Source organism: Phacochoerus africanus, chromosome 8 (assembly GCF_016906955.1).
Source record: "Phacochoerus africanus isolate WHEZ1 chromosome 8, ROS_Pafr_v1, whole genome shotgun sequence".
NCBI classification, from domain to species: Eukaryota; Metazoa; Chordata; class Mammalia; order Artiodactyla; family Suidae; genus Phacochoerus; species Phacochoerus africanus.
Window position 1 is genome coordinate 81,700,958 of NC_062551.1, and position 25,772 is coordinate 81,726,729.

Here is a 25,772-nt window from a genome sequence, read left to right on the forward strand (position 1 = left end):
AGAACTGGATTCAGGAGTATGTTATTTTTATAATAAATAATAATTCTTTTAAAAATCACAGTAAATGCGTGTAACCTTTTTTGTCTGTAAAAACTACCCCTGTAAGGAAAGGGGAAGGGAGTTCCCATTGTGGCTCAGTGGTAACAAACCCAACTAGTATCCATGAAGATGCAAGTTCAATCCCTGGCCTCACTCATTGGGTTAAGGATCCAGCATCTCAGTGAGCTGTGGTGTAGGTCACAGACATGGCTTGGATCCCATATTGCTGTGGCTGTGGTGTAGGTCAGCAGCTGCAGTTCCAATTCAATTCCTACCCTGGGAACTTCCATATGCCGTGGGCGTGGCCCTAAAAAGCAAGAAAAAAAGGAGGGGGAGCCCATATTTACTAGAAGTTGGACTGATAATAATAAACATATTCCCTAGCTGTTTTCCATGAAGGTTTTTTTAAGTTTCATTTTACTTTATTTTATTTTATTTTTGTCTTTTGTCTTTTTAGGGCCGCACCCACGGCATGTAGAGGTTCCCAGGCTAGGGGTCTAATCAGAGCTACAACTGCCAGCCTACGCCAGAGCCACAGCCACACCAGATCCGAGCCGTGTCTGTGACCTACACCACAGCTCATGGCAACGCCAGATCCTTAACCCACTGAGCGAGGGCAGGGATCCAACCTGCAGCCTCATGGTTCCTAGTCGGATTCGTTTCCACTGCACCACGACGGGAACTAACTCCTCCATGAAGTCTTGACTCATGCTCTTTGGTTGCAAGTCACAGAAACTAGCTCATAAGCAAACGATAGTGGGACTGGCCCAGAACAGAAGGAAGAGCTGGAGAAGCCAGCTTCAGGACAGCAGCCAGGAAGGCGCCTGGGGTCTGCCGGGGCTAAGCCTTGCCTCAGGCAGGAGTGAACTGGCCTTTTTCAGCCTTTGTGTTGCAAGTCCAGGATTTGGATCCAAGAGCAAAGAGAGTTTCTGACCCGTCTGGCTGGAGAAGGGAGCACCTTGAATGACAGTCCCAACAGGGCTGTGGAATGAAGAGTCATGGGGGAGGGGCAGTCCTCCCCAGCAAAAGCCGGGTGCTGTGACCAGAAATAAAGCAAAGGGATTAAAACCCCAGGCCGGTGAGAATCACAGATGTTCTGCAGTGGGTGACTCCAAGGGAAGAGTTCTAGAGCCTGAGTGAGACAAGGAGAAGCTGCCTCTGGGCGCCTCCAACAGCCCTGTGGGCCCCCAAGCATTGGACAGAGGATACAGTGTTTCCCAAACTTACTTAACCAAGTGATGCATGATGCCTTCTGCCTTGGAGCCACGTTGACTCTGGCGACCCAGTTAGGGAAACCGTGGCCTGGTTGATCTCCAGTGACCCTTTTAGCTCTGAGGTTCTGTGACCCTACAGGAAGGATGTGGTTTCTGTTTAATTCTAACAGAGAAGAAACCAAAAAAAAAAGAAAGAAAAAAAAAACGTAAAACAACAGAGATGGAGAAGGACTAAGCCACTGCAGCTCAGGCTGAGGGCCATCTCAGGAAGAAGTGGAAGCCAGCTCCTTTGGGTCCCTCAAGATGCTCCCAATAACCCCCCGTTAATGAGCTATTTTGTGTGAAGTGAATTGGTCAGTTTCCTGCCTGGCCTGAGCATCACTTGGTTTCTGGGGGCAATCTGGCTGTGCCCATAAGCTTGGGTCAGGGCCGGAGGGGCCCTTAGCCGTCGTCTGGAACAGCACTTATATCATCCAGAGAGGACACACAAGCCTGAGCAGGGGAAGGGACTTGTCTATGGCTGTGCAGTGACGTGGCAGCAGAGCTGGGACCAGAACCCAGGTCTCCTGGCACCCAGCTCGTCATCCTTCCTTTATGCTGCAGCACTACTCTTTGCCAGGGACAGCCAGGGCAGTCTCCATCAGCAGGCCTCCTCCCGCCCTGTCCCACAGTGACTGCCCCTTTTCTGGAAAGGCCCCCTCTGTCTTCTGGGCACTCAGCACTCTGGGAGAGGGAAGGGAGGAGCGGGAAGGGGAGGAGGGACAGAGGGCTGGCTCTGTCCCTTAGTCCCTTACTGCTTCCTGATGATCTATCCTTCAGATGGATTAAAGGACTGACTTTGTCTTGATGTTCGCTGCTGATTCACGAGGGCCTAGTCCAGGCCTCAAGGACCAGGCAGATTTCACCGGGGAGGCGATTGATGGGAAGAACCCCTTGAGCAAAGGGGTAATCAGAAAGCCCATCCTGGGAAGAGAGGATTCATAGTTGTCTAAAATGAAGCATTCCTTTGGCGTTTCGTGGAGTAATGCTGGAGGGCGTGTTAGGAGTGTAACATACTATTAAATGCTGTTTAAACGCTGGGCCACGTACACTTTGACCCACCAGCCTACTTATAAGAATTTAGCCCCAGGGAGTAATTCTCATAAATGCACAAAAATGCATGTACTAGGATATTCAATCACAGCATTGTTTTAGAAAGAGGAAATAGTGTACATATCCAAAAACAGAGCAACGATATAAAATATGGACCATACAAATGATGAGTTATTTGACATTTATTAAAAATTATGAATTTGTGGAGTTCCCATCATGAATCAGCAGAAGCGAATCTGACTAGCATCCATGAGGATACAGGTTCCATCCCTGGCCTTGCTCAGTGGGTTAAGAATCCAGCATTGCGGTGAGCTGTGGTATAGGTCACAGACACGGCTTGAATCCCACGTTGCTGTGGCTGTGGGGCAGGCCAGCAGCTGCAGCTCCAATTCAACCCCTAGCCTGGGAACCTCCATATGCCACGGGTGAGGCACCCTCCTCCAAAAAAAGACAAAAAAAATATGAATTAGATATGCTGGACAAGGAAGTATATTTCTAATGCCTTAAGTAAAGGAACAGGTTATAAAACAAATTATAATCTTATTTTTATAAAATAAATTAACATTACCATTGACAATGTTATTTATGGACAGAAAAAAAATTTATAAAAACCAAAATGTTTTGGAGTTCCCTTTGTGGCTCAGCAATTAACGAACCGGACTAAGATCCATGAGGATGCAGGTTCAATCCCTGGTCTCAGTCAGTGGGTTAAGGATCCAGCATTTCCATGAGCTGTGGTATAGGTCGCAGCTGTGGCTCAGATCCCACGTTGCTGTGGCTGTAGCTGTGGTTTAGGCCGGCAGCTGTAGCTCTGATTCGACCCTAGCCTGGGATCCTCGGGTGTGGCCCTAAAAAGCAAAAAAAAAAAAAAAAAAGTTTACAGTAACTATTTCTGGGTTTTAGAATTAGAGGTGGTTTTTTTATCTTCTTGTTCTTTTCATTTATATTTCCTAATTATTCCACAATGAATATATGTTTGGTAATCATTGTATAAATTTTTTTTAAAAAAATGCCATGCCAAGGAGTCTGAACCTCATTCTTAAGGTGACATAAGTTAAATTTTTATAAATTAAATAATTAAAAGTGCCCTAAGCAACTTGGCCAGTTAAGAGAGTCTCATTGAGACCCCTCTGGGAACAGGAAGTCTTCACTGATAAGGTGGCAATTAATATCTGTCTGTGATTTTCTTGTAAATTCTGGTTTCAGCATGGTGCTTTTCCTTGCAAGTCAGTACGTTGAGGGGAATGGTAGAGCAGATTCAGGCCTTATCAGGCACGAAGGCTGGTGCCTTCTGGTAGAGTCCTGTTCCGGGTGGTGTTCTGTAAAGTGGCCAGGCAGCCAGATTAAGCTCAGGGATAAATATTCCAATAGAGGATCTGGGGAGGAGATGAGGCAGAGAGGGGTCATGGCTTTGTGATGGTTGTTGATTTTGTGGGTTTGTTTTGGGATGGCAAAAAAACAAACAAACAAAAAAGAACTGTTGGGTTCAAACGTATCCTGGGGCCCCTTGGCTTAGGCCCAGCTCAATCTGTTCCTGTGAACTTCCCTTACAGGAAAACTTGATCGGTGCACTCTTGGCAATTTTCGGGCACCTTGTGGTCAGCATTGCACTTAACCTTCAGGTAAGTTTCAACCACCAGCCCTACCTGAGTCCATGGTACAGCTGATCGCTGTGGTATCTTGTGCAGGCCCAGCTGCCTCCTCTCTGTGGCATGTTGCCTGCTCCATCCCTTGGCCAGGACCATACCGTGTGGGTTCTTCCAGAATCTCTCTCGATTCTTTGCCCCCATTTCGTCCCCCCATCCAGCATCCTCAACTATGAAGACAGTGCTCTCTGTTATTTAAAAGTCTCCAGGGGCGTCCTGCAGCCTCTGCTCTGGAAGCCCTGCCCTACATCCCTTCAGCCTGGTTGAGCTCCCAGGCAGCCGTGGTTTGGAGCCAGCTGATGGCACCATGGGAACTGGCTCCACTGGCTGCAGGTGCAGTGGGGAAGCCAGCTGTGTGTGTTGGGTGCTGGTGGCGGTTGTTGAAGCCCCCAGGCAGCCTTCAGCCAGCGGGGGATGGGACTCAATGGATCAATGGCCCAAGCCCCATCCTTGGGTAGGATGGTTCTGAGGGGAGCTCATAGTCTTTCTCAGGGATTCCCCAGTGGGACTGAGCCCCAGTTGCCCAAAGCACTAACTGGCCCATGAACAGTCTTCATCTGTCCTTCTCCCTTCCTGGTCTCACTTTCCCACCCCTGATTTGTGCTTCCAGGAATCACCTCCCACATCGACTGCCTGCTCCCAGCCCTTGTCTCAGGGACTGCTTCTGGGAAACCCAGGCTTAGACATGACACCCGCTGCCAAGACAAATCCCATGGCAAGCAGGCCAGCCCTTCTCTCCCAGTGCTGCCCAGCTTCCCGAGCTGCTCCCTTTCTCTGACCAGGCACATGGTCCCTCTGCTTCCCTGCACACACGTGTGTGTTTCTGGGTGTGTCTGAGGCTGCGTGGCCTCTCAGCTACTTGTCGGGTTTACCCTCTTCTCTCTACAGACCAGCACCTCTGCTTTCACATCTGCTTCTACACAGTCCCCAACATGATCCCCACGTGGCAGCCTTGACCCTCTAGGTCAACATGCCTTTCTAGCTTCCCTTAGTCATGGCTTCAGTGTCTTTGTCCCAAGTTCATATTCCTGAACCAGAAATATTGTCCATGCTTGGACCAGGTATCCACCCGAGGGAGGGCAGGGTCTACCAACACCTGCAAGTCTGCACCGCTGTGGGCATTGCTACAGAAAGGATTGCCTCTAGCGGGTGCCTGAACATGGGCACTCCTGGGCATTGTGGTTAGAAGGTCAGACTAAAGAGAGGGTCCTTGGATTGTGGCTCCCATCCAAGATTGCTTATTGCCTGGTATATGCCTCAGAAACGCACATTTTTGGAGTTCCCACTGTGACTCACAGTTAAGAACCCACCATGTGTCCGTGAGGATGCAAGTTCAATTTCTGGCTTCACTCAGTGAGTTAAAGATCTGGTGCGTAGGTTGCATGTGCAGCTCGGATCCGGTGTTGCTATGGCTGTGGTATAGGCTAGTAGCTGCAGCTCCAATTTGACTCCTAGCCTGAGAACCTCCATATGCTGCAGGTACGGTGTAAGAAGAAAAAAGAAAAAAAAAATGTGTATTTCTGGGCTTCACCTACACCTCCCCTCTGTGGATGAGGCCCAGACACATGTATTTTTTCAAAGCTTCCCAGGGAATTTAAGGCTTCCCAGCCAGTTTGAGAACTACTGTCTCAGAATAGCAATTTAAGATTTAGATCACTACTGCCTTATTCCTCTCTGAGTAACAACTCAAAAAAAAAAAAAAATCCTGATGGATCTCCCCAAACTTTTTTTTTTAACTTTGTTTTTTCTAGAAGTACTGCCACATCCGCCTCGCAGGCTCCAAGGACCCTCGGGCCTATTTCAAGACCAAGACATGGTGGCTGGGCCTGTTTCTGATGCTGCTGGGCGAGCTCGGTGTGTTTGCCTCCTATGCCTTTGCTCCGCTGTCACTGATCGTGCCGCTCAGCGCAGTCTCCGTGATCGGTAAGACCAGCTCCCATCCCACCCCTCCCCTGAGACTGCAACCAGTGTCACTGCCAGGGTCAAAAATGCTCCTTAAACACACCAGCTTTCGCTTCGATAATAAACACTTGCAAAGGGTTTCCTCCACAGCAGACCCTGCTCTAAGCACTTCCCAGATACTGATTCTTCTAATCCTCCTGGCAGCCTTTTGAGGGAGAGCCTGTTCTTATCCCTATTTTACAGATGAGGCGACTGAGGCACAGAGCAATGAAGTCACTCTCCCCAAATCACACAGCTAATGGGGGGCAGGGCTGGTGTACAAACCAGGCTGTCTGCCTCTGGAATCTCTTTAAGATTTGGAAAGTTAGTCAGAATTGCTTTTCATTTCTATGACAGAAGGAAGATAAACCTTAACCCATTCATCCTAACACTATCAAGATAAACGAAGCTTTCGTAGTTTAGGGAGCTCACACCTGAAAGAGATGCACGTTCGGCTTATTCTCTGACCTTTTTACATTAACTCTACCATTTTTAAAATGTCATTAACTTTCTCATCTGCCATTTTTTCTGCTATTTCTATAATCACTGAACCAGTGTTTCAGATCATTTGAACCAACTAAAAGTTAAAGGTTTAAAGTCCATGAGGTTATCAAAAAATAGAATTAGAAAAAAAATTTTTTTTTTTTTTGTATTTTTAGTGCCGCACCCACAGCATATGGAGGGTCCCAGGCTAGGGGTCTAATCAGAACTACAGCTGCCGACCCACATCATAGCCACAGCCACGCAGGATCCGAGCCTTGTCTGTGACCTACACCACAGCTCAAGGCAACGCCAGATCCTCAACCCACTAAGAGAGGCCAGGGATCAAACCTGCATCCTTGTGGATACTAGTCAAATTTGTTTCTGCTGAGCCAGGAAGGGAGCTCCGAAAAAACTTCTTTCCTTAAGTAAAAGATATTAGTAGATTAATGAACAGTAGCTTTTTATAAATAGAAGCAGGAACAGTGAACTTACTTTGAGTGTTTCCTTCCCTCTTGCTGGCAAGCCTTATATGGCCTAGAAGCTCTTCCCTGCTCTTGAAGGAGAAAATCATATTTCGAGTCTTAATCCTCCTGGAATTAAGAGGGCCTCTTTTTAAGGGATGTCATATGCATAGCAAATATGTGCCCTTCCTGTACCCAAGGCAGACATCACTAATCAATTATAGCATTCCTTCCTGGTAAGCCTGGATGGTCCCTCAAAATTCTTAGAGCTTCAGGCAATTGTTACCAGTTACCAGGAGAGGGCAAAGGAGCAGAAACCTATTCGCTTTCCCTGATCTTATTTATTAAAAGCCTCTCCTTCTCTTGGCCAGGGTTGGTAAACTGACAGCCCACAAGATGACTGAGGTCCTCAGGCATGCAGTGTGCTTTCCCACACAGTATCATTTCAAAACATAATTTGAGGAGTTCCCGTCGTGGCGCAGTGGTTAACGAATCCGACTAGGAACCATGAGGTTGCGGGTTCGGTCCCTGCCCTTGCTCAGTGGGTTAACGATCCGGCGTTGCCATGAGCTGTGGTGTAGGTCGCAGACGCGGCTCGGATCCCGCGTTGCTGTGGCTCTGGCGTAGGCCGGTGGCTGCAGCTCCGATTCGACCCCTAGCCTGGGAATCTCCATGTGCCACGGGAGCGGCCCAAAGAAATAGCAAAAAAAAAAAAAAAAAAAGAATCCAACTGCAGGAGCTCCCTTCATGGCTCAGTGGTTAACAAACCCAACTAGGATCCACACGGATGCGGGTTTGATCCCTGGCCTTGCTTAGTGGATTAAGGAGCTGTGGTTAGGTCGCAGATGCGGCTCAGATCTGGCATTGCTGTGGCTGTGGTGTAGGCTTGCAGTTGTAGCTCCAATTTGACCCCTAGCCTGGGAACCTTCATATGCCACAGGTGCGGCCCTAATAAGCAAAAAATAAATAAATAAATAAAACACTTAAAAAAAAAAAAAAGAATCCAGCTGCAGTGGCTTAGTGCTGTGGAGTTGGAGGTTCAGCTCCTAGCCTGGCGCGATGGGTTAAGGATCCAGTGTTGCTGCAGCTGTGGTGAAGGTCGAAACTGCAACTCAGATCCAGTCCCCAGCCCAGGAACTCCCATATGCCACAGGTGTGGCCATAAAAAAAAAAGTGTAAAATAAAATATATATGTGTGTGTATGTATGTATATAATTTATTTGCTTTTAGTTGAGGCAAGTTGTCTGCCATGGTCTCAACTTCTCCCTGTTGTCTTCCATCTGGCCCACTTTCTACATCTGTGTTATCACCCAGCCACTGTATGTATTTAGATTTGTCCTCTGCCCATGGCTGACCTATCCAAAGGGCTCTCAGAACCTTTATTCACAATGAAGAATACATGACTGAATGACTAAGTGCTTTAAATATTAGTCTCTGAATTGTTATAAAGATCAAATAACCAAATTCTTAAAATTAGGCTGAATTATAAGGATGGGACTTCAGGTATTAGCCCCTGGCAATTAAGGGGCTCTTAGAAGCTTAAGTCACCCAGTGAAAAATCATATTAAAAACCAATAAATATTAAAATAATAACCGCCATTTGTTGGGTACCTATTATTGGTCACTGTTGCAGGTACTTTGATAATAATAGCTCAGCTGTAGAGCATGTATGTGATAAATGATTTGCATATATTATTTCATTTAAATTGTCCCTATAACTCTGAGAAGTAGGTATTTTCCAATGATGTCCTGATAAACTGACTCAGAGAGAGAGAAAATGAGAGAAGGAAAAGAAAAGAAAGAAGAGGCAGAGGGAGGGAGAGAAGGAGGAAAGGGACAGAAATGTGGGAAAGAAAAGGAAGACTGGATTTGTGGGGGGGTTGGGGGGCTTGTTTGTTTGTTTGTTTTATGGCTGCACCTAAGGCATATGGAAGTTCCTCGGCCAGGAATCCACACCACTGTAATGACCAAACCCAAGCCACTAGCAGTCAGATTCTTAACCCACTGCGCCACAGCGGGAACTCCGTTTCTGATCTCAGCAGTGTAAATACCCACACTGTAGCTGATTCTAAGCTTCCGATAGTTTCCTGAATAGTAGCACTCAGCAGGCTGGTGCCGGCCGGATGCAGCACACAGGCTCATGGACAAGGAGACTGAGGGTCAGGTGAAGTGACTTGGAGGGCAGCCACCAGGATGTTGGAGTCCATCTGCGAACGTGGCAGTCAGGGAGAAAACAGAACCAGGGGAAAAACGTCAGAGGGAGGCATTGCCGTGGAAGGAGTGAAAGCCCTGGCCTCCCATAGTCCTGGGTTCAAGCCCAGCCTTTCCTCGCCAGCTCTGTGATCTGAGAGAGATCTTTTCCCTCCCTCAGCCTCAGTGTCCCCATTTTTCAAATGCCATCGTAACCTCACCCACCACAAAGAGTGAACGTGCCAGAAATAACTTCTCTAAGTTGCCTGCCACACAGCAAGTACCGAACCCCCAGTGCTCCTGGCCTTGTAGGAAATCCTCAGGGAGTCTCCAAGAGGAGCTTCTGTTTCTAAGAAGGAATCATGAGGGGCTGAGCTCTCGGGAGCCCGAGTGAGAGGTTAGGAAGCACCAAACGCTCCACCACAAGAGAGCCACCCAAAGGGCACGGTGAAGGAACTCCGTTTGACTAATGGCAGCCTTTCTTCTATTCTGTTTTTATAGCCAGCTCCATCATAGGAATCATATTCATCAAAGAAAAATGGAAACCTAAAGACTTTCTGAGTAAGTCCACAGATTTGGATTTAAGCTCCTATTCTTTATTTTATGCTTTTTTTTTTTTTTTGTCTTTTTAGGGCTACAGCCATGACATATGGAAGTTCCCAGGCTAGGGGTCTAAGCAGAGCTATAGCTGCCAGCCTTCACCACAGCCACTGCAATGCCAGATCTGTGACCTACACCATAGCTCACGGCAACACCAGATCCCTAACCCACCAAGCAAGACCAGGGATCGAACCTCAGTCCTTGTAGGTACAGTTGGGTTCGTTACTGCTAAGGCACAACGGGAACCTCTATGCTTGTGCTTTTTTTCATTATAAGACCAACTTAGAAATCACCTGTCTCCTGCTCCTTGATGTGGTTCTGTGTCCCACCCTCATCAGGCTCCTGAGAGCTGGGTTTTTAAATCAGTGGTTCCCAAACCTGGCTACATATCAGAACCATCTGTGAGACTTTTTTAAATGGGCTTTCATTCATTCCTTTCAATTTTTTCTTTTTTTTTCTTTTTTTTTTTTTTTTTTTTTTTTTTGTCCAAGACCACCACCTGTGGAAGTTCCTAGGCCAGGAATCAAACCCACACCACAGCAACATCCTGAGCCACCGCAGTGACAACGCCAGATCCTTAAGCCACTAGGCCATCAGAGAACTCCCATTCAATCAATATTGATTGAACATCTACCGTGGGGATTCTAGGAGGCCCAATAAAATGCACCTCTTTCCTTACTGAGTTCTAAAGCAGTGGGAAACAAGGAAGTCAAACACAGGAGGGCAGCTGTTATGCTTCATTACTAATAAAAACTAGATTAGAACACGCAGCTTAGGTGTGCAGCCAAGTGCACTTGCTTACAGTCTGCCCCAATGTGCCCCCACCCCCCGGCTAGACCTTGGGCCGGTCTCCCAAGGAAGTATTTGGATTTACAGAATGGAACCCTTACCCAGAATCACTGCCTCACAGAGTCTGGGGCAGAGAAGGAAGGAAAAAGAACAAAGACTGAGTCTTTAAATTCTTTCCATTGATTAGCTCTACTCAGTCAAGAAACTCAGACCAATGGGGCAAGAGGCAGAAGTGTCAGTCCATTGGAGGCCCTCCACATGGAAACCCAAGCATGGGGAAAAGTTTTCCCCAAGATACCTACCAAGTGCCACACTCTGTTGTGGCAGGGGGATATAATAGCAGGACAGATAGGATCCTACTGTCATGGAGTTACAGTCGAACATGTGTGTGTGTGTGTTGGAGGGGAGAACATACAGTAAACAAGGGAACTATATAACTAAATAAACAAAATAATTCTAGATCTTAGGGAGTGCTTCAGAGAAAATAGCATGCTTTTTGGTGGGGCATTGGGGATGGGGGGGGGGTTACTTTTCCTAGACTGGTCAGGGTTAGACTCTCAGAAAAGGTGGGGCCCAGACCTAAATGATACAGAAGGTCTGTGGGCAGAGTGTTACACGTGGAGGGAGCAGCAGGTGCAAAGGGCCCGAGGCAAGAGTAAGCTTGGCGCATCTGGTATCAGTAAGGCCAGGGTAGCCCGAAGGGTTGAGTGAAGAAGAAAGGAAGCCAGGAGAACAAGGAGGCACGGAGGCCTGGATGATGTAGGGCCTTACGAGCTACACTAAGGAGTTAAGGGGTGATACGGTGATGGGTCCAGGCTCTGTACCTGGAGATTTTGAACCAGGCCTGGGGCCTGGGCATTTGCATACAGCTCCCCAAGGTGAAGTATATTTGTCTGCAACTTGCTTTGAAATGTATCCCCAAAATAAGCTGACTTGATAAATGAGTGGAAGGATGAAGGAAATAGATGGATACGTGATAAAGCAAGTCAAATAAAATGTCACTTTAGAATCTAGGTGGTGGGATTATAGGAAGTTGCCGTATAACACTTTGAAGTGTGTCTGAAAGTTTTAAAATACAGATTGTCAGGAAAAAAAAGCTCCCAGGATGCCACAGATACACAGCCAGGTTTGGGAACTACTGTTCTGAATCACTGGTGTGGAATAAGAGCAAGATGGGGCCAGGAGGCTGACAAAGAAAAGAATCTTACACTGCAAAAAGCAGAGCTACTGCTCAGCAAACCAATGATGCCAAGATGCAAAATACTCAGAGTGATTTGCTGTAATCCCACTTGGGGGAGGAGTGGGGCTAGGCTGGTTCTGAGACCAGTGTAGAGTGACCAGTGCTTCTAGGGTCACGCTAAGTAGTCCTGGAATGAGAGGCATGCAAGTCCAGGCAGTGCTCTATGTGAGCTGCAAAAAGATATCCCTCTGGGCATCCGTATTTCTGTGGATGCATGCTTTGGTGAGCAGAGCATGGGCTAGATTTTAGCCCTTTTTACCCCTCCAGCTAGGTGCCCTTGTGCAATGAGCAACCTGCACATCTGTATGTGGCTGTCCTGCTTAAAGTTCCATTAAATTCAGCAAACATTCCCCTAATGATAGACCTGTGCTGGATAACGCAGGCCTGTTGATGAGTAAGACCTGTCCCTGCTTGCGGAAAACTTAGGATAATAGACTTGTACAGCACTTAACATATTAAGGGTAACCATGGCGTCATTCATTCATTGAGCAACTGAACAATTGCTCAGTTGTTTTTGAGCACCTTATGAGGCCTAGAATGAATATTAAAAAAAACATTTAGCACAGTGATACATTCTCTGGAGACAGTGGGATGAAAAGATATAGTTCTATTGCAGAAAAATCTAGAGGCCTATGGTCATAGTATGTGCAATTCAAAACTCACAACCTTTTTCAGCTTGCTTGGGGCTGGACATAACCTCCGGAGGCTTTTCACCAACTCCACAGGGTTCAACTGGAGTGACAAGACCTGGAAAGAGCCAGGAGACTTTTGTCCTTCACGCAGGAGCACACCTCCTGGGCCACCAACTGTCTCTGCTGGCTTTGTGGACTAGTGTGTTGATAGCATTTACACAGTTCCCATGGGAGCCAAGGGAGAGGATGAAACAATCTTTTTAAAGGTACATGATAGGCTTTGAAGGTTGGCTTTTGAAGGGTTTTGATTTTTCTTATCCTGCCCATCTAGCTTTAGAATGTTCCTTGTAAAATGCACATTAAAACCAGAGTGCAGGAGTTCTCTTGTGGCACAGCAGGTTAAGGATCTGGCATTGTCCCTGCAGTAATTTGGGTCCCTGCTGTGGTATGGGTTCAGTCCCTGGTCTGGGAGCTTCTACAGGCCACAGGCACAGCCAAAACAAAACGGAGTGCAATACCAGAATGGCCAAAATGAAGAAGGAAAAATATTCGGTTTTACTCATATTCTACCGGTAGGAGTGTAAATTGTTCCAACCACTTTGGAAAACCATTTGACAGTAACTACTAAACGAAACTTCCACACGTCCTGTTACCCAGGAATTCCACTCCACGTTTTGTACCCAACAGAAGTATATACGTGTTTTCCAAATGACATGCACAAGAATATTCATAGCAACATGATTTGTTATAACCCAAGACAGGAGACTGCTTACATGCCCATCACCAATAGAAATGATCAGTGGTTTCATAATCACACGACTGTACAGCAGTGAGAATGAAGAAACTACCACCCCACAAACACAACCTTGCCTGAACACAGCTACAAAAAAACATATGACTCGAATCCATTTATGGAAAGTACAAACCCAGGCACATGGTCTGGCTGGTAGACGTCAAAAATGTTGCCCTGGGGGTGGGGTCTAGGGATTGGAAGGGGACAAGAGGGGACCTGGGGCCTCTGCTCATGTTCCCTTTCTCAGTCTGGGTGCTGGTTACATGGCTGAGTTCACTTTGTAAGAATTCAAGCACTTTTTTGTATGCATGCTGCACCCCCATTCAACATTTTTTAACATAAAATATTATTTTTTTAAACAACATTCAGGGGAGGTCCCTGATGGCCTACGGTTAAGGATCTAGCATTGTCATTGCAGCAGCTTGAGTTACTGCTATGGCATGGGTTTGATCCCTGGCCTGGAACTTCCATATGCTGCAGGCACAGCAAAGAAAAAAAAAAGTGATATTCAGGAAGATACTCTATTGTTTTCAAGTAAAGAAAACCTGCACATTCAAACAATAGCAGGTCCTCGCGTGCTGGCCTGGAGCCTGCACCTGCCGTGAGCCCTGTAACCACCTCCGCCTCCCTGCAGGGCGCTACGTTTTATCCTTCGTTGGCTGCGGTCTGGCCATCGTGGGCACCTACTTGCTGGTGACATTCGCACCCAACAGTCACGAGAAGATGACAGGCGAGAACATCACCAGGCACCTTGTGAGCTGGCCTTTTCTCCTGTACATGGTAAGAGACGCCTCCTGTCCTTCCACCCGAGATGGTGGGTGGGGAGCGAGTCCTAGAACCGGGAAACCTGAACGCCCCACCAGGGGGGTGTCACGGGAATCGTGCCTTTCACAACGCTGAGCACCGCACTTGGCAGAGAGCGTGTGGTTCCAGGGAGGTGCTTTTCTTCACTCGTGTCCGGAGTCATTTCTAAAACTTCATGTATAGCATGAAAACTTTATTTTCTAGAGGTATTTGTCAGGCTGCCCATTATCTATAAAGGACTGGATGGAAAAACAGAAGCTGCATCACTGGTTGTCTCTGAGAGATGGAATTAGGAGTGTTATTTCCTCTTCTTTACATATCATCCACAATTTCTACCCTGAGCATTTAAAACTGTTAGGCTAAGGAAAAAAGTAACATTTTAAACAGTTAGGGAATGTTATTTATTTCTTTCTTGCCCAATATCACACAGCAGTGGAAGCCATAGAAACACCAGAGACACTGGAAACTTTGTTTCCTAAACACTCACCTAGTACCCCTTCCTCTGCCCCAGTTACATCCTGATTAGGTCTACAAATAGGCTGATCAAGGAAAACGTCCAAGGTATTTGATAAAGCTACTGGTATATTCCTGCTCCGTGCCCGACACTGTGCTCATCACTTTTTAATGTATTATCTGTCAACAAAAATAACAACAATAATAGGAATAGAAAAGAGTTTTATTTGAACTAAACTGAGAACTGTAGCCCAGAAGACAGCCTCTCAGATTACGCTGAGGAATTGCTCTGGAGAAATGTGGTTTTCAGTACAGTTTGGGGGGGGGGGGTGTTTGTTTGTTGGGGGGGTTGGTTTTGGTTTTGTTTTTTGGACCAAAGCCCCAGCATGTGGAAGTTCCTGGGCCAGGAATCGAACCCACACCACAGCAGCAACCTGAGCCACTGCAGTGACAGCACTGGATCCTTAACCTGCTAAGACACAAGGTGACTCCTTCAGTACGGTTTTATAGGTTGGCAGAACAAAAAACGCTACACATGACAGGAGTACATTCTTTCAAGGTTTAAAAAAAAAAATGAAGTTCCCATTGTGACTCAGTGGGTTAAGAACCAGACACAGTGTCCATGAGGACTCAGGTTCAATCCCTGGCCTTGTTCAGTGGGTTAAGTATCAGGCATTGCCACAAACTGCAGCATAGGTCATAGATGTGGCTCAGATCTGGCATTGCTGTGGCTGTGGTGTAGGCCGGCAGCTACAGCTCCAATTCAACCCCTAGCCTGGGAACTTCCATATGCCACAGGTGCGGCCCTAAAAAACGGAAACAAACAAACAACAACAACAACAAAAGCAGGTCAGCATGTACACAGCTAGTCAGTGGCCTTGACATCTGGAAGGGAATCGTATCATTTAAGGAGCACTAACACTGGCGTCCCAGGAAGGGAGGTTTTAATCTTTATTTTTAACATGGACATTCTTTGGTTCAATGCTCTTTTCTTAATAATTAAAGCAAATGTACATTGTATGTTTCACGGGCCACAAACAGGGTGTTTTAGTTAGCACAAAATTATTCAAGTCACGTACAAGCCACAATGACTGCCCTAGATCCCAGTATGTGAAAATGTGTTTTATCACATCTCAGATTCTCTCAACAGCCCTGTAACGTAGGTGATTTTCTCCCCATTGGATCTCAGGGTTAGCAAACTTGCTCAGAGTCCCGTGCCAGCAGAGATGGACTTAAAGCCTGCCTGCCTGGCCTGACGTGGCACCAGGGCCCGCTGGTGAAAGGGCTCACTGTTTTCTCTTGACTCAAGCAGCCTGGGACTGCTGGAGAGGCCCCGAAGTCCTGTCTTCTCGGGTTGCCTGCAAGCCAGAGGATAGATTTCCCCAAGATTGGGACTGTGTCTCCTCCCTACTGCCAGCCAGCCCCAGCATTTATCTGGTGGGTCTGGAAAAGTATGTTCCCAGCACAGCCAAAGACCCACCTGTTCAGGGAGAGCTTTACCCCAGAACACAGGCTCTTCATTCAGGGAGCTCTTGGTTCAGGGCTCCAGTCTGTTACCTACTGTGTAGGCCTAGCCAAGTTGCTTAGCCAGATGCTTTGGCTACTTCTCTGTAAGTTGGCAGAGGTCACTGGACCTGGGACAGTGGAAGGCACCCAGCACATGACCAGCACTCAGTCACCAATTCACTTTGTCCTCCTACATCGTGACTGTAAGGCAGTGCTGCCAGCTAGAGAGATTTGGCCAAATCAAAGTCAATAAATATTTATTGAGTGTCCACTATGTGCCACACACTGTGATATAAAAAAAATAAATGAGGGAGTTCCTGTTGTGGTTCAGTGGGTTACACACCCGACTAGTATCCATGAGGATGCAGGTTCAATCCTGGACTCTCTCTGGAGCCTGGAGCACCTGGAGGCCGACTGTCCAGGTTCAGATCCTGGCTCTGCCATTAGTTAAGGATCCTGCATTGCCGTGAGCTGTGGTGTAGGTTATAGACACGGCTAGGATCTGGCATTGCTGTGGCTGCGGCATAGGCCGGCAGCTGCAGCTCTGATTCAACTCCTAGCCTGGGAGCCTCCATATGCCATGGGTGCAGGCCCTAAAAAGCAAAAATAAATAAATAAAGAGAGACATGCTCACAAAACTCAGGTGCATCAGAAGGCCCCAACACATACACAGCCATCTCTCCATGGAGTGCCAAGTGCTCATCCCAGCATGCATTGAAGCGTCATGAAAAACGGCTGGGAAATTGAATCCCCGTCCCCGAATGCATGCACATTGGTTGGGAATGTTGATGAGTAACTGTACATCTGCTGGATGGAGTGTTCTGCAGCAATTAAAGACAGTTATGACAGCTCCATAAAACAAGAAAATTGTTTACGGTAACTAAAAACGTCCCAGAACAAAACTGTGTTTTCACTATAATGACAAGCGGGTAAAATATGTACTCGCTGGGACAAAGGCCGGAAGAAACAGGAAAATGAAAACAGCTGTGTTTGGTGGTCTCTAATTACGAGGAATTTAAAAAAAATTTTTTTTCTTTTTTAAAATGCCCATTAGTGCCAGTGCCTTGATTTTTATGATACATAAACTTCGGTAGGAGGTTAGGATAGGCAAATGGAGCTGAGCCAGTGTCGAATTTTTCTGCTTTAGTTTTGCTGTGTGCTGGGGCTGCCTTCCTTCCTTGGGAAAGTATTGCCAAGTGCCTGGACCCTTCAGGAATAGAAAGGACAAGTTGTCGATGCCAGGGGCAGGGAGCTTCTCAAACTGCCATTGTCTAGTAGTAAGAGTCTACTGCTTGAGCACCTTCGAAACACCAGGCACTGGGCCCCCTGTCTGCAGGCAGTGCAGCTTAGTGGGAAAGCACCTGGGGCCTGGAGGCTGACTGTCCAGGTTCAGATCCTGGCTCTGCCATCAGTGAGCTTGGGACTGTGATAGTACCTATGTCGTAAGAATTTTACTTCATGCTGATTTAATGAGTTAAGATAAAATGCTTCTGTTAGAGCTTGGCAGATTTTTGAGTTCATTAAGTGGAAGCTGTGGTTATGGCCTGGTAAGTTAAGAACTATTATCCCTATTTCACAGAGCGGGGTAACCGAGGTTTAGCAAATGTTAAGTGACTTGCCCAAGGTCACGCAGTTGTTTAGAAGGAGATCCAAGTTCAGAACTGGGCCTCCCTGCTTCCACATGTCCTCGTCTTTCGACCCCACCACGCTGCACACAGCAGGGGCTTAGTTAGGGGACAGGTGGTACGTATGCTTATATACCCAACAAAAGATCTCTTCTCCTTGGCCAACAAGCATCTCCTTCCTTGACCAACTCCCACTTTTAACGGGGGTTACCCCTGGAGCAGTGAAGTGGGAAGAAACCGGCTCAGCCTGAGGCATCTTGAGTGTCTAAGACAGGGCGGACATGAGGCCAGCACGTCACCCTCAGAGCCCTGCCCGGAGGCGACTGCCTGCTCGGTGTCCTCCAGGGATTAAAGATTCAGTCTTCCCTCCCTTTCTCCAGGGAGATCTGTCAGTGGTATGGCAGATGCTGGGTGTTTCAGTTCCCTTTCATCTCTGAGGGTCTGTGGCTAATGAAATCAGCAGGGAGAACTCAGCCCCCAGGCTCTCCTGGTCTTGCCCACGGCCCCGCCGACCTCCCCGCTTGCTGTTCGTAGCTCGTGGGGATCGTCCTCTTCTGCTCGCTGCTGTACTTCTACAAGGAGAGGAACGCCAACAACGTCGTCGTGATCCTCCTCTTGGTGGCGCTACTCGGTAAGTGAGGGTCCGGGTGACTGGAGTTCTGCCACCATGGAGTCACACCAGAAGGAAGTGTGGGCTGTGTTTACCGAGCTGTGGCCTCTGGACCCGGGAGCTGCCTGGGCTGGCTCAGGCTGCAGGAGCTGGGTCCCTGCTGACGGGACACAGCTCTGGTTGGTTCTGCAGTGCTGCTAGTGGCATCCTGTGTTCTTGCTCCAGTGCCGGGTCTCCTAAGTGCCAGGAACAGTGCTGCAAACTGGCTAGAGCAGCAAACCAGACACCCCTGCCTGCAGTGTGCCACTATTCTAAAGGGCAAAAGTGACAGATGGCATGAGTTTGGGCAGTGACAATTACCGTGAAGAGGAAGAAAGCAGAGTGGGGGTGTGGGGGTTAGAGATTGTTTCAGAGAAGTCAGGGATGGAGTGGGTTCCAACAACTGAGGCCCTAAGGGTCCATGGAAGACCTAACTGAGGGGAGGACTCAATTCTGGATTCAAGGGCAGGAGTTGATTTGACTTTGCTCTTTCTCCTTTTAGAGGCATGGGTGCAGGGGGGCGGGGGAGGCTCTCGCCCCGCATAGAGTTTGAGTTACTAAATGGAACTGTGCAAAGTACCTGTTTTCCCTGGAGAGGAAAGAGTGGGTATAGCCCTGCCGCTGCCTCCTGGGAACTTGCCCTGTGTCAGCCTCGCTGTCCTCTAAAACTGGTCCTAAGAAAACACCCAGATCTCAAGGGGAAGAGGGGATTAAACACAGGGTGCCCAATGTGGGTTATTTCCCTCTGCCCTTCCCACCACAGGTTCCCACTCCAGCAACAGGCCATAAACTACACAAATGTGTCCTCCCAGGACAAGGTTCCCCCCTTTTTTTTTTCTTTTTACAGCCGCACCTGTGGCATATGGAAGTTCCCAGGCTAGGGGTCCAGTCAGAGTTACAGCTGCTGGCCTACAGCACAGCCACAGCAACACCAGATCTGAGCCATGTCTGCAACCTATGTCCCACTTGCGGCAATGCCAGTTCCTTAACCCATTGAGCAAGGCCAGGGATTGAAGCCACATCCTCTTGGACACCATGTTAGCTTCTTAACCCACTGTGCCACAACGAGAACTCCCAAGAAATGTTTTTTAAAACTATGAATGTCAGACATTTTATTTTTATTTTTATTTTTAAAAAAATTATATATATATATTTATATATAAATATATACAGATATATATTTTGTCTTTTTAGGGCCACACATGTGGCACATGGAAGGTCCCAGGCTAGGGATCGAATCGGAGCTACAGCTCCCCACTGACACCACAGCCACAGCAACTCCAGATCCAAGCCGAGTCTGCAACCTACACCATAGCTCATAGCAACACTGGATCCTTAACCCACTGAGCAAGGCCAGGGATCAAACCCATGTCCTCTGGATACTAGTTGGGTGTATTACTGTTGAGCCACAATGGGAACTCAGAGTCAATCATTTTACTTTTTTTTTTTTTTGCCTTTTCTTGAGTCACTCCCGCGACATATGGAGGGTCCAGGCTAGGGGTCGAATTGGAGCTGTAGGCTCCGGCCTACGCCAGAGCCACAGCAATGTGGGATTCAAGCCACGTCTGCAACCTACACCACAGCTCACGGCAACGCCAGATCCTTAACCCACTGAGCAAGGCCAGGGATCAAACCCACATCCTCATGGATTCTAGTTGAGTTTGTTAACTGCTGAGCCATGACAGGAACTCCAAAAAATAAAATAATTTTTGAAAAAATAAAAATTCCTAAGGTCTTTGCATGCCACCTTTTTCCTGTGATTGCTGTGAAAATGATACTCAAAAGAAGTCCATCGGTATCGATACAGTCAAAGATCGTTTGGCCCTCGCCTTGTGTTCCAGATGCAGTGTTGCCACTCGGGTTCAGAGGGAACTCACTGCCCTTTCTCAGTGGAGTTTAGAAGGGGCATTTGGAAGTAGCTGTCTGGGTTTTGCCTTCCTCTCTGCTTTGACAAGAGAGGCACAGAAGATACGATGCCGACAGCATCTGCTCACTGTGTGAATCCCTGGCTTGGCTCTGCCCGCGTTCCCTCCACCTTTGTCGCCGAGCCCTTTGGGGTTGTAAACTGCCTTCAGAGGAGGCTGCCCTGTTCCACATGTCCAAGGCTCCCACACGTCCTTGTAACCTTCCGCAGGCTCGATGACCGTGGTGACAGTGAAGGCCGTGGCTGGGATGCTCATCCTGTCCATACAGGGGAACCTGCAGCTCGACTACCCCATCTTCTATGTGATGTTCGTGTGCATGGTGGCCACCGCCATCTATCAAGCCGCGTGAGTTGCGGATTCTTTTCCCGCAGGGCATCTCCACGAGGGTCTCTCCCATATTTCTGAGCCTGATTCCACTTGTGTCTGAAGCTGTAGGGAGAGCAAAACATTCAAACACAGCCTGTGGCCAGGGTTTGCCCTCCCTGAGGGGGCTTGCTAATTTGCCGAGTTATCACGCACAGGGGCTCTGTGCCACTTGAAAAGCCAGAGTGGGTGTATTTCTCCCTCTGCCTCAGAATGTGAGAACCACCCTGTCAGGGGCAGCCTCACCCCCACCTGCTCCAAGGAAGGCGTCCGTTTCAGGGACCTCAGAGGAAGCTGTGCCGTCCCCATGAAGCAGCCACTCGTCTGCCAGATGGAAGGCAGAAAGTTGTCCTTTCTTGTCCTCAAGAAATCTTTCCAAGTGGAAGAGAAGGTGGGGAGTTCCCTTGTGGTGCAGTGGGTTAGGGATTCAGCATTGTCACTGTTGTGGCTCAGGTTTGGTCCCTGGCCTGGGAACTCCCACATGCCACAGGCAAGCATGGCCCCCCAAAAAAAGCAGGTAGACCTGGTTCACATCTGAGACCTGGTGCCCACCAGGGGGCCTGGGTAGCATGTGACAATCGTGCATGGGGGCGGGAGGGTGGACAGGGCAAGTTTCAGTGTGGTGTTTGGGGCTGGTTCACCCAGGGTGGTCAGGCCCTGGACTCCAGCCCCCAAGGCTCCCTGTCCACCAGCAGCGCCTGCAGGGATCATAGGGGGTCTGCTGCTCCCCAGTGTAAGCTCGACTCTCACTGCCGTCACATGAACTTGAGTTCATTTGATCCCCACAACAATGAATCATCCTCATTTTGCACATAAGGGACTGCGGCAGAGTGAGGTTAAGAAGCCAGGAAGTGGTGAAGCTGAGATTGGAAGGCAGGCGTCTGGCTCGCACCCCATCCTACGACTCTCAGCCTCGGCTCTATGCCTCCCGCTCAGCTTCAAGACACAGATTCCTCGTCCGCAGATGAGAATAACAACAGAATCACATCAGGCCCTTAGTACAATCCCTAGGATAACATCCAACAAAGCACAGCTTCTTTTATAATTGTTACTATTATAATGTCCATTGTTAACTATTCTTGGTTGTTCTGCAGTGCCCCTGCCCAGGGCTTGGCTCTGTGCTTTGCCCTCCAGGGGTTACGCAGATGATCAGGTGCCCCACCTGCCCTGGGAGCTTCTCACTCACAGGGTCAGCACACTCTTACTGAGGCCTCTGTGTGCCAGGCCTGTGCAGGGCCTTCCGCATACAGAGCGATAGTCACTGAAGTCAAGGCGCCCACAGCCCCGGTGCAGGGACAGCCGGTAAACAGACGGACGATCACAGTTGGGAGGGAAGTGTGTTACGGTATGAGCAGCTAGACAACAATAACCAAAATGCTGTGCAGAGAATGGGCAAAGAATATATTCTGAAATGATGGGGTGTGTATCCTCGATGGAGAGACTAGGAATGATTCTAATTTTCTCTCTTTTTCCTGTATGTATTGCAGTGAGTATTGAATTAAGACTTGTTCAAAAAAAATAGTTAAAATAATTACAACACGAAGCAGAATGTGCTCTGTGCTATGAGAGTTTCTTGGCATGTTTAAGGAGCCAGGAATGGCTTTTTAGTGGGTTGAGGATGCAGGGGACACAGAGGTACAGTGAAGGGCATTTCAGGTGGTCAGAGGTGTGAAGCCAGGAAGGCATGGCCCATGTAGGGCAGGAGGATGGGCCACAGGCCACGTCTAGGAGAAGAAAGGGAGCAAAGCATGGACCCCAGCCGGGGAGACACACAAAGCTGGCATCTTTATAAGCCCAGGGGATGTTCCTTCATGCTGCATCCTCATATTTCAAACCAAGCCTGCGGTCATCAGCTTTCACCTCGGCCTTGTAACACCCCCAACAGCCCACTAACCAGAGTGCTTCTGTGTTGAAGATTTTTAGGTCAGGCCTCGCAGATGTATGACTCCTCTCTGATTGCCAGCGTGGGCTACATTCTGTCCACGACTGTGGCCATCACAGCAGGTAAGGGTGCAGCTGCTAGAGTTCTGTCTTTTTCCTCGACAGCAGGGACCTTATGCTGGTGCGGAGGGAGGGGGTGCCGCCTCTGTCAGAAGGCCAGTGCCACTGACTTGTTCTGTCCGTCACAGCTGTAGATGGTTTCATGGGGAAAGTGCAGGATTTAGAGCCAGAGAGACCTGGGTTTGCACCCCAGCACAGACAGGAGCTGTGTGGCTCTGGGAAAATCACTTCACCTCTCTGAGCTTCCGTTCCATATTCATAAAATGGGAATAACAACACCTCCAAGAACTGAAATATGTACAGTCCAAATGCCCCCTACTTGGTACTACTTGTGGGAGGTTTCTTTAACAAGTTTTGTGGGGGTTTTTGTCTTTTCTAGGGCTGCACTCATGGCATGTGGAGGTTCCCAGGCTAGGGGTCTAATCAGACCTGTAGCTGCCAGCCTACGCCACAGCCACAGCAACACTAGATCTAAGCCACATCTGCGACCTACACCACAGCTCACAGCAACGCTGGATCCTCAACCCACTGAGCGAGGCCAGGGATTGAACCCGAAACCTCACAGTTCCTAGTCAGATTTGTTTCTGCTGCTCCAGGTTGGGAACTCCTTTAACAAGTTTTACCATACTGGGCTAGCTCCACAGCCTCCACTGGCCAAATAACCACACATTTTATCTGTATCACTTATTTTATTTATTCATTTATTTTGTTTTTTTGCTTTTTAGGGCCACACCTGTGGCATATGGATGTTTCCAAGCTAGGAGTTGAATCAGAGCTACAGCTGCTGGCCTATACCACAGCCACAGCAACTCTGGATCCAAGCCGAGTCCATGACCTACTCCACAGCTGACAGCAACACCGGATTCTTAACCCACTAAGCAAGGCCAGGGATCACACCTGTATCCCCACGGTTACTAGTTGGAATCGTTTCTACTGAGCCACTGTGGGAACTCCCTATTTTATTCTATTTTTTTGCTTATTATTTTTTTTGTAGGGCTGCACCTGCATGTGGTCCCAGGCTAGGGGTAGAATCAGAGCTGCAGCTGCCAGCCTACACCACAACCACAGCAACACCTGATCCAAGCCACTTCTGCAACCTACATCACAGCTCACGGCAACACCAGATCCTTAACTCACTGAGCGAGCCCAGGGAGCCATCCCACGTCCTCATGGATACTAGTCGGGTTCTTAACCTGCTGAGCCACGGTGGGAACTCCTTGTGTGTATAATTTTTAGAGATCGTGAGAATATGCATAATAGGTGCTCAGTAAGCCAACATCATCCTTACCACATCCCCCTTTTCTTCTGCTTCACCCCTATATATTTTTTTTTTCTTTCTGAGGTAGCTGAAGCTACAAGCATATCCATTTATTTGTTTGTTTTTAAGTGGCAATGGTGACTCACATTTTCAGAGTGAAAAACCAGTAAGAACTAATGTGCCTCCCTTTGTGGAAGGCCTGGCCATTAAGCCATATGCTTTGCACTGCACTTAGGACAAGTGGTGCCCAAACCCTGCTCACAGAGGTTGGAACAAGAGGGCACTCGACCTGCCAGGGCCTGTGCTGTAAGCGGTACCAGGGGATCACGTGGAGCTTGACCCAGAGCACCCAGAAAGCTAACCTCATGCACGGTCAACAACTTTGGTCCAGACAAGGTGGAGGGGAAGAGCAAACCCTGTGGTTGAGTCAGAAGTCAGCCAGGGAATCAGGGACCTGGGGATACACACAGCAGGAAGCCCGTAGGGGCAAAGTGAGTCCAGACAGACACTGGCTGCAGGGTAAGGGCGGCAGGCCCATGGCACTCTCATGCCGTAGGGCTTGACAACTGCTGGCTGTGTGAGGTTAGAAAGCTTAAACACCAAGCCTGTTTTCCATCTTAAGAAAGATGGAGGAGTTCCCATCGTGGCGCAGTGGTTAACGAACCCGACTAGGAACCATGAGGTTGCAGGTTCGATCCCTGGCCTTGCTCAGTGGGTTAAGGATCCGGCGTTGCCGTGAGCTGTGGTGTAGTTCGCAGACATGGCTCGGATCCTGCGTTGCTGTGGCTCTGGCATAGGCTGGTGGCTACAGCTCCGATTAGACCCCTAGCCTAGGAACCTCCATATGACACGGGAGCAGCTCAAGAAAAGGCAAAAAGACAAAACAAAAAACAAAACAAAACAAAAAAAGATGGAGAGAGGAGTGTGTAAAAACTGGTGAAATAAGGTCTATAGTTTTGTTCATAGAGCCTCTTCATGGGGAACTCTGAGTAAAGGAGACATGGGAACTGCATACTGTTTTTGTGAGTCTGATATTGTCTCAAAATAAAAAGTTAAGGAAAAAAAGAAATAAGAAGGGCTGAAGTTCCCATTGTGGCTCAGTGGATTAAGAACCAGACTAGTATCCATGAGGATGCAGATTCCATCCCTGGCCCTGCTCAGTGGGTTAGGGATCCAGTGTTGCCGAAAGCTGTGATGTAGGTCCTAGATTCGGCTCTCATCTGGTCTTGCTGTGGCTCTGGTGTAGGCCGGCAGCTATAGAGCCACACCAGAGCCACAGCAACGCGGGATCCGAGCTGCATCTGCGACCTACACCACAGCTCACGGCAACTCCAGATCCTTAACCCATTGAGCAAGGCCAGGGATTGAACCCCGCAACCTCATGTTTCCTAGTCGGATTTGTTAACCACTGCGCCACGACAGGAACTCCCAGCAGCTATAGTTCTGATTTGACCTCTAACCCGGAACCTCCATATGCTTCAGGTGTGGCCGTAAAAAGAAAAGAAAAAAGCGGGGCCTAGGAGGATGAGAAAGAGAAGACAACCTATTCTCCCAAAGGGCTTTTCTTCCATTCTTCTAATATCCTACTAGGTGCAGTCAGAGTATTTTTGAATGACTTTGGTCTCCTGCAAGGATGAGAGCTTCTCCAAATCCTAGACAGGCTGGCCAGGAGGGGATGCGGAAACAGCTCACCTGTGTTTTCTGTCATTTGCTGCTGCAGGTGCCATCTTCTACCTGGACTTCCTCGGGGAGGACGTGCTGCACGTCTGCATGTTTGCACTGGGGTGAGTCCTTCCTGTTCCCCGGCCCTGAGTTCCAGGCAGGCAGCCCCTCCCTGCACCCTCCCGCCATCCCGCCACCCGCTTCAGCCTCTCAGGCAGAATCCTTTAGAGCCAGAGGAGCAGCTGGCATTGGGAGATTTGTCCCCAGAGGTGAGCATTTCACTCCCCAAAAGCTTTACTTTCCCTTCCTTCTCTTTTGGGCTTTAATCTCCTTGTCATTTCAAAAACATCCCATTTGACCCACAAAAATGCTCTCAATCCCACCTCAGATCAAAGAAATGTATATT

General features: G+C 48.3%; 1 protein-coding gene across 3 annotated transcripts in view; it reads left to right on the top strand.

The window, feature by feature from the left end:
• NIPAL3 (NIPA like domain containing 3) overlaps window positions 1-25,772 on the top strand; it is a 54,420-nt gene that overhangs the window by 16,045 nt on the left and 12,603 nt on the right. For all 3 annotated transcript variants that reach the window (XM_047792569.1, XM_047792570.1, XM_047792571.1), the window contains exons 3-10: window positions 3,899-3,967; window positions 5,743-5,914; window positions 9,568-9,627; window positions 13,755-13,900; window positions 18,043-18,139; window positions 20,292-20,427; window positions 22,361-22,449; window positions 25,425-25,488. In XM_047792569.1, the coding sequence (XP_047648525.1) occupies window positions 3,899-3,967; window positions 5,743-5,914; window positions 9,568-9,627; window positions 13,755-13,900; window positions 18,043-18,139; window positions 20,292-20,427; window positions 22,361-22,449; window positions 25,425-25,488 (833 nt within the window). The remainder of the gene's footprint in view (window positions 1-3,898; window positions 3,968-5,742; window positions 5,915-9,567; window positions 9,628-13,754; window positions 13,901-18,042; window positions 18,140-20,291; window positions 20,428-22,360; window positions 22,450-25,424; window positions 25,489-25,772) is intronic.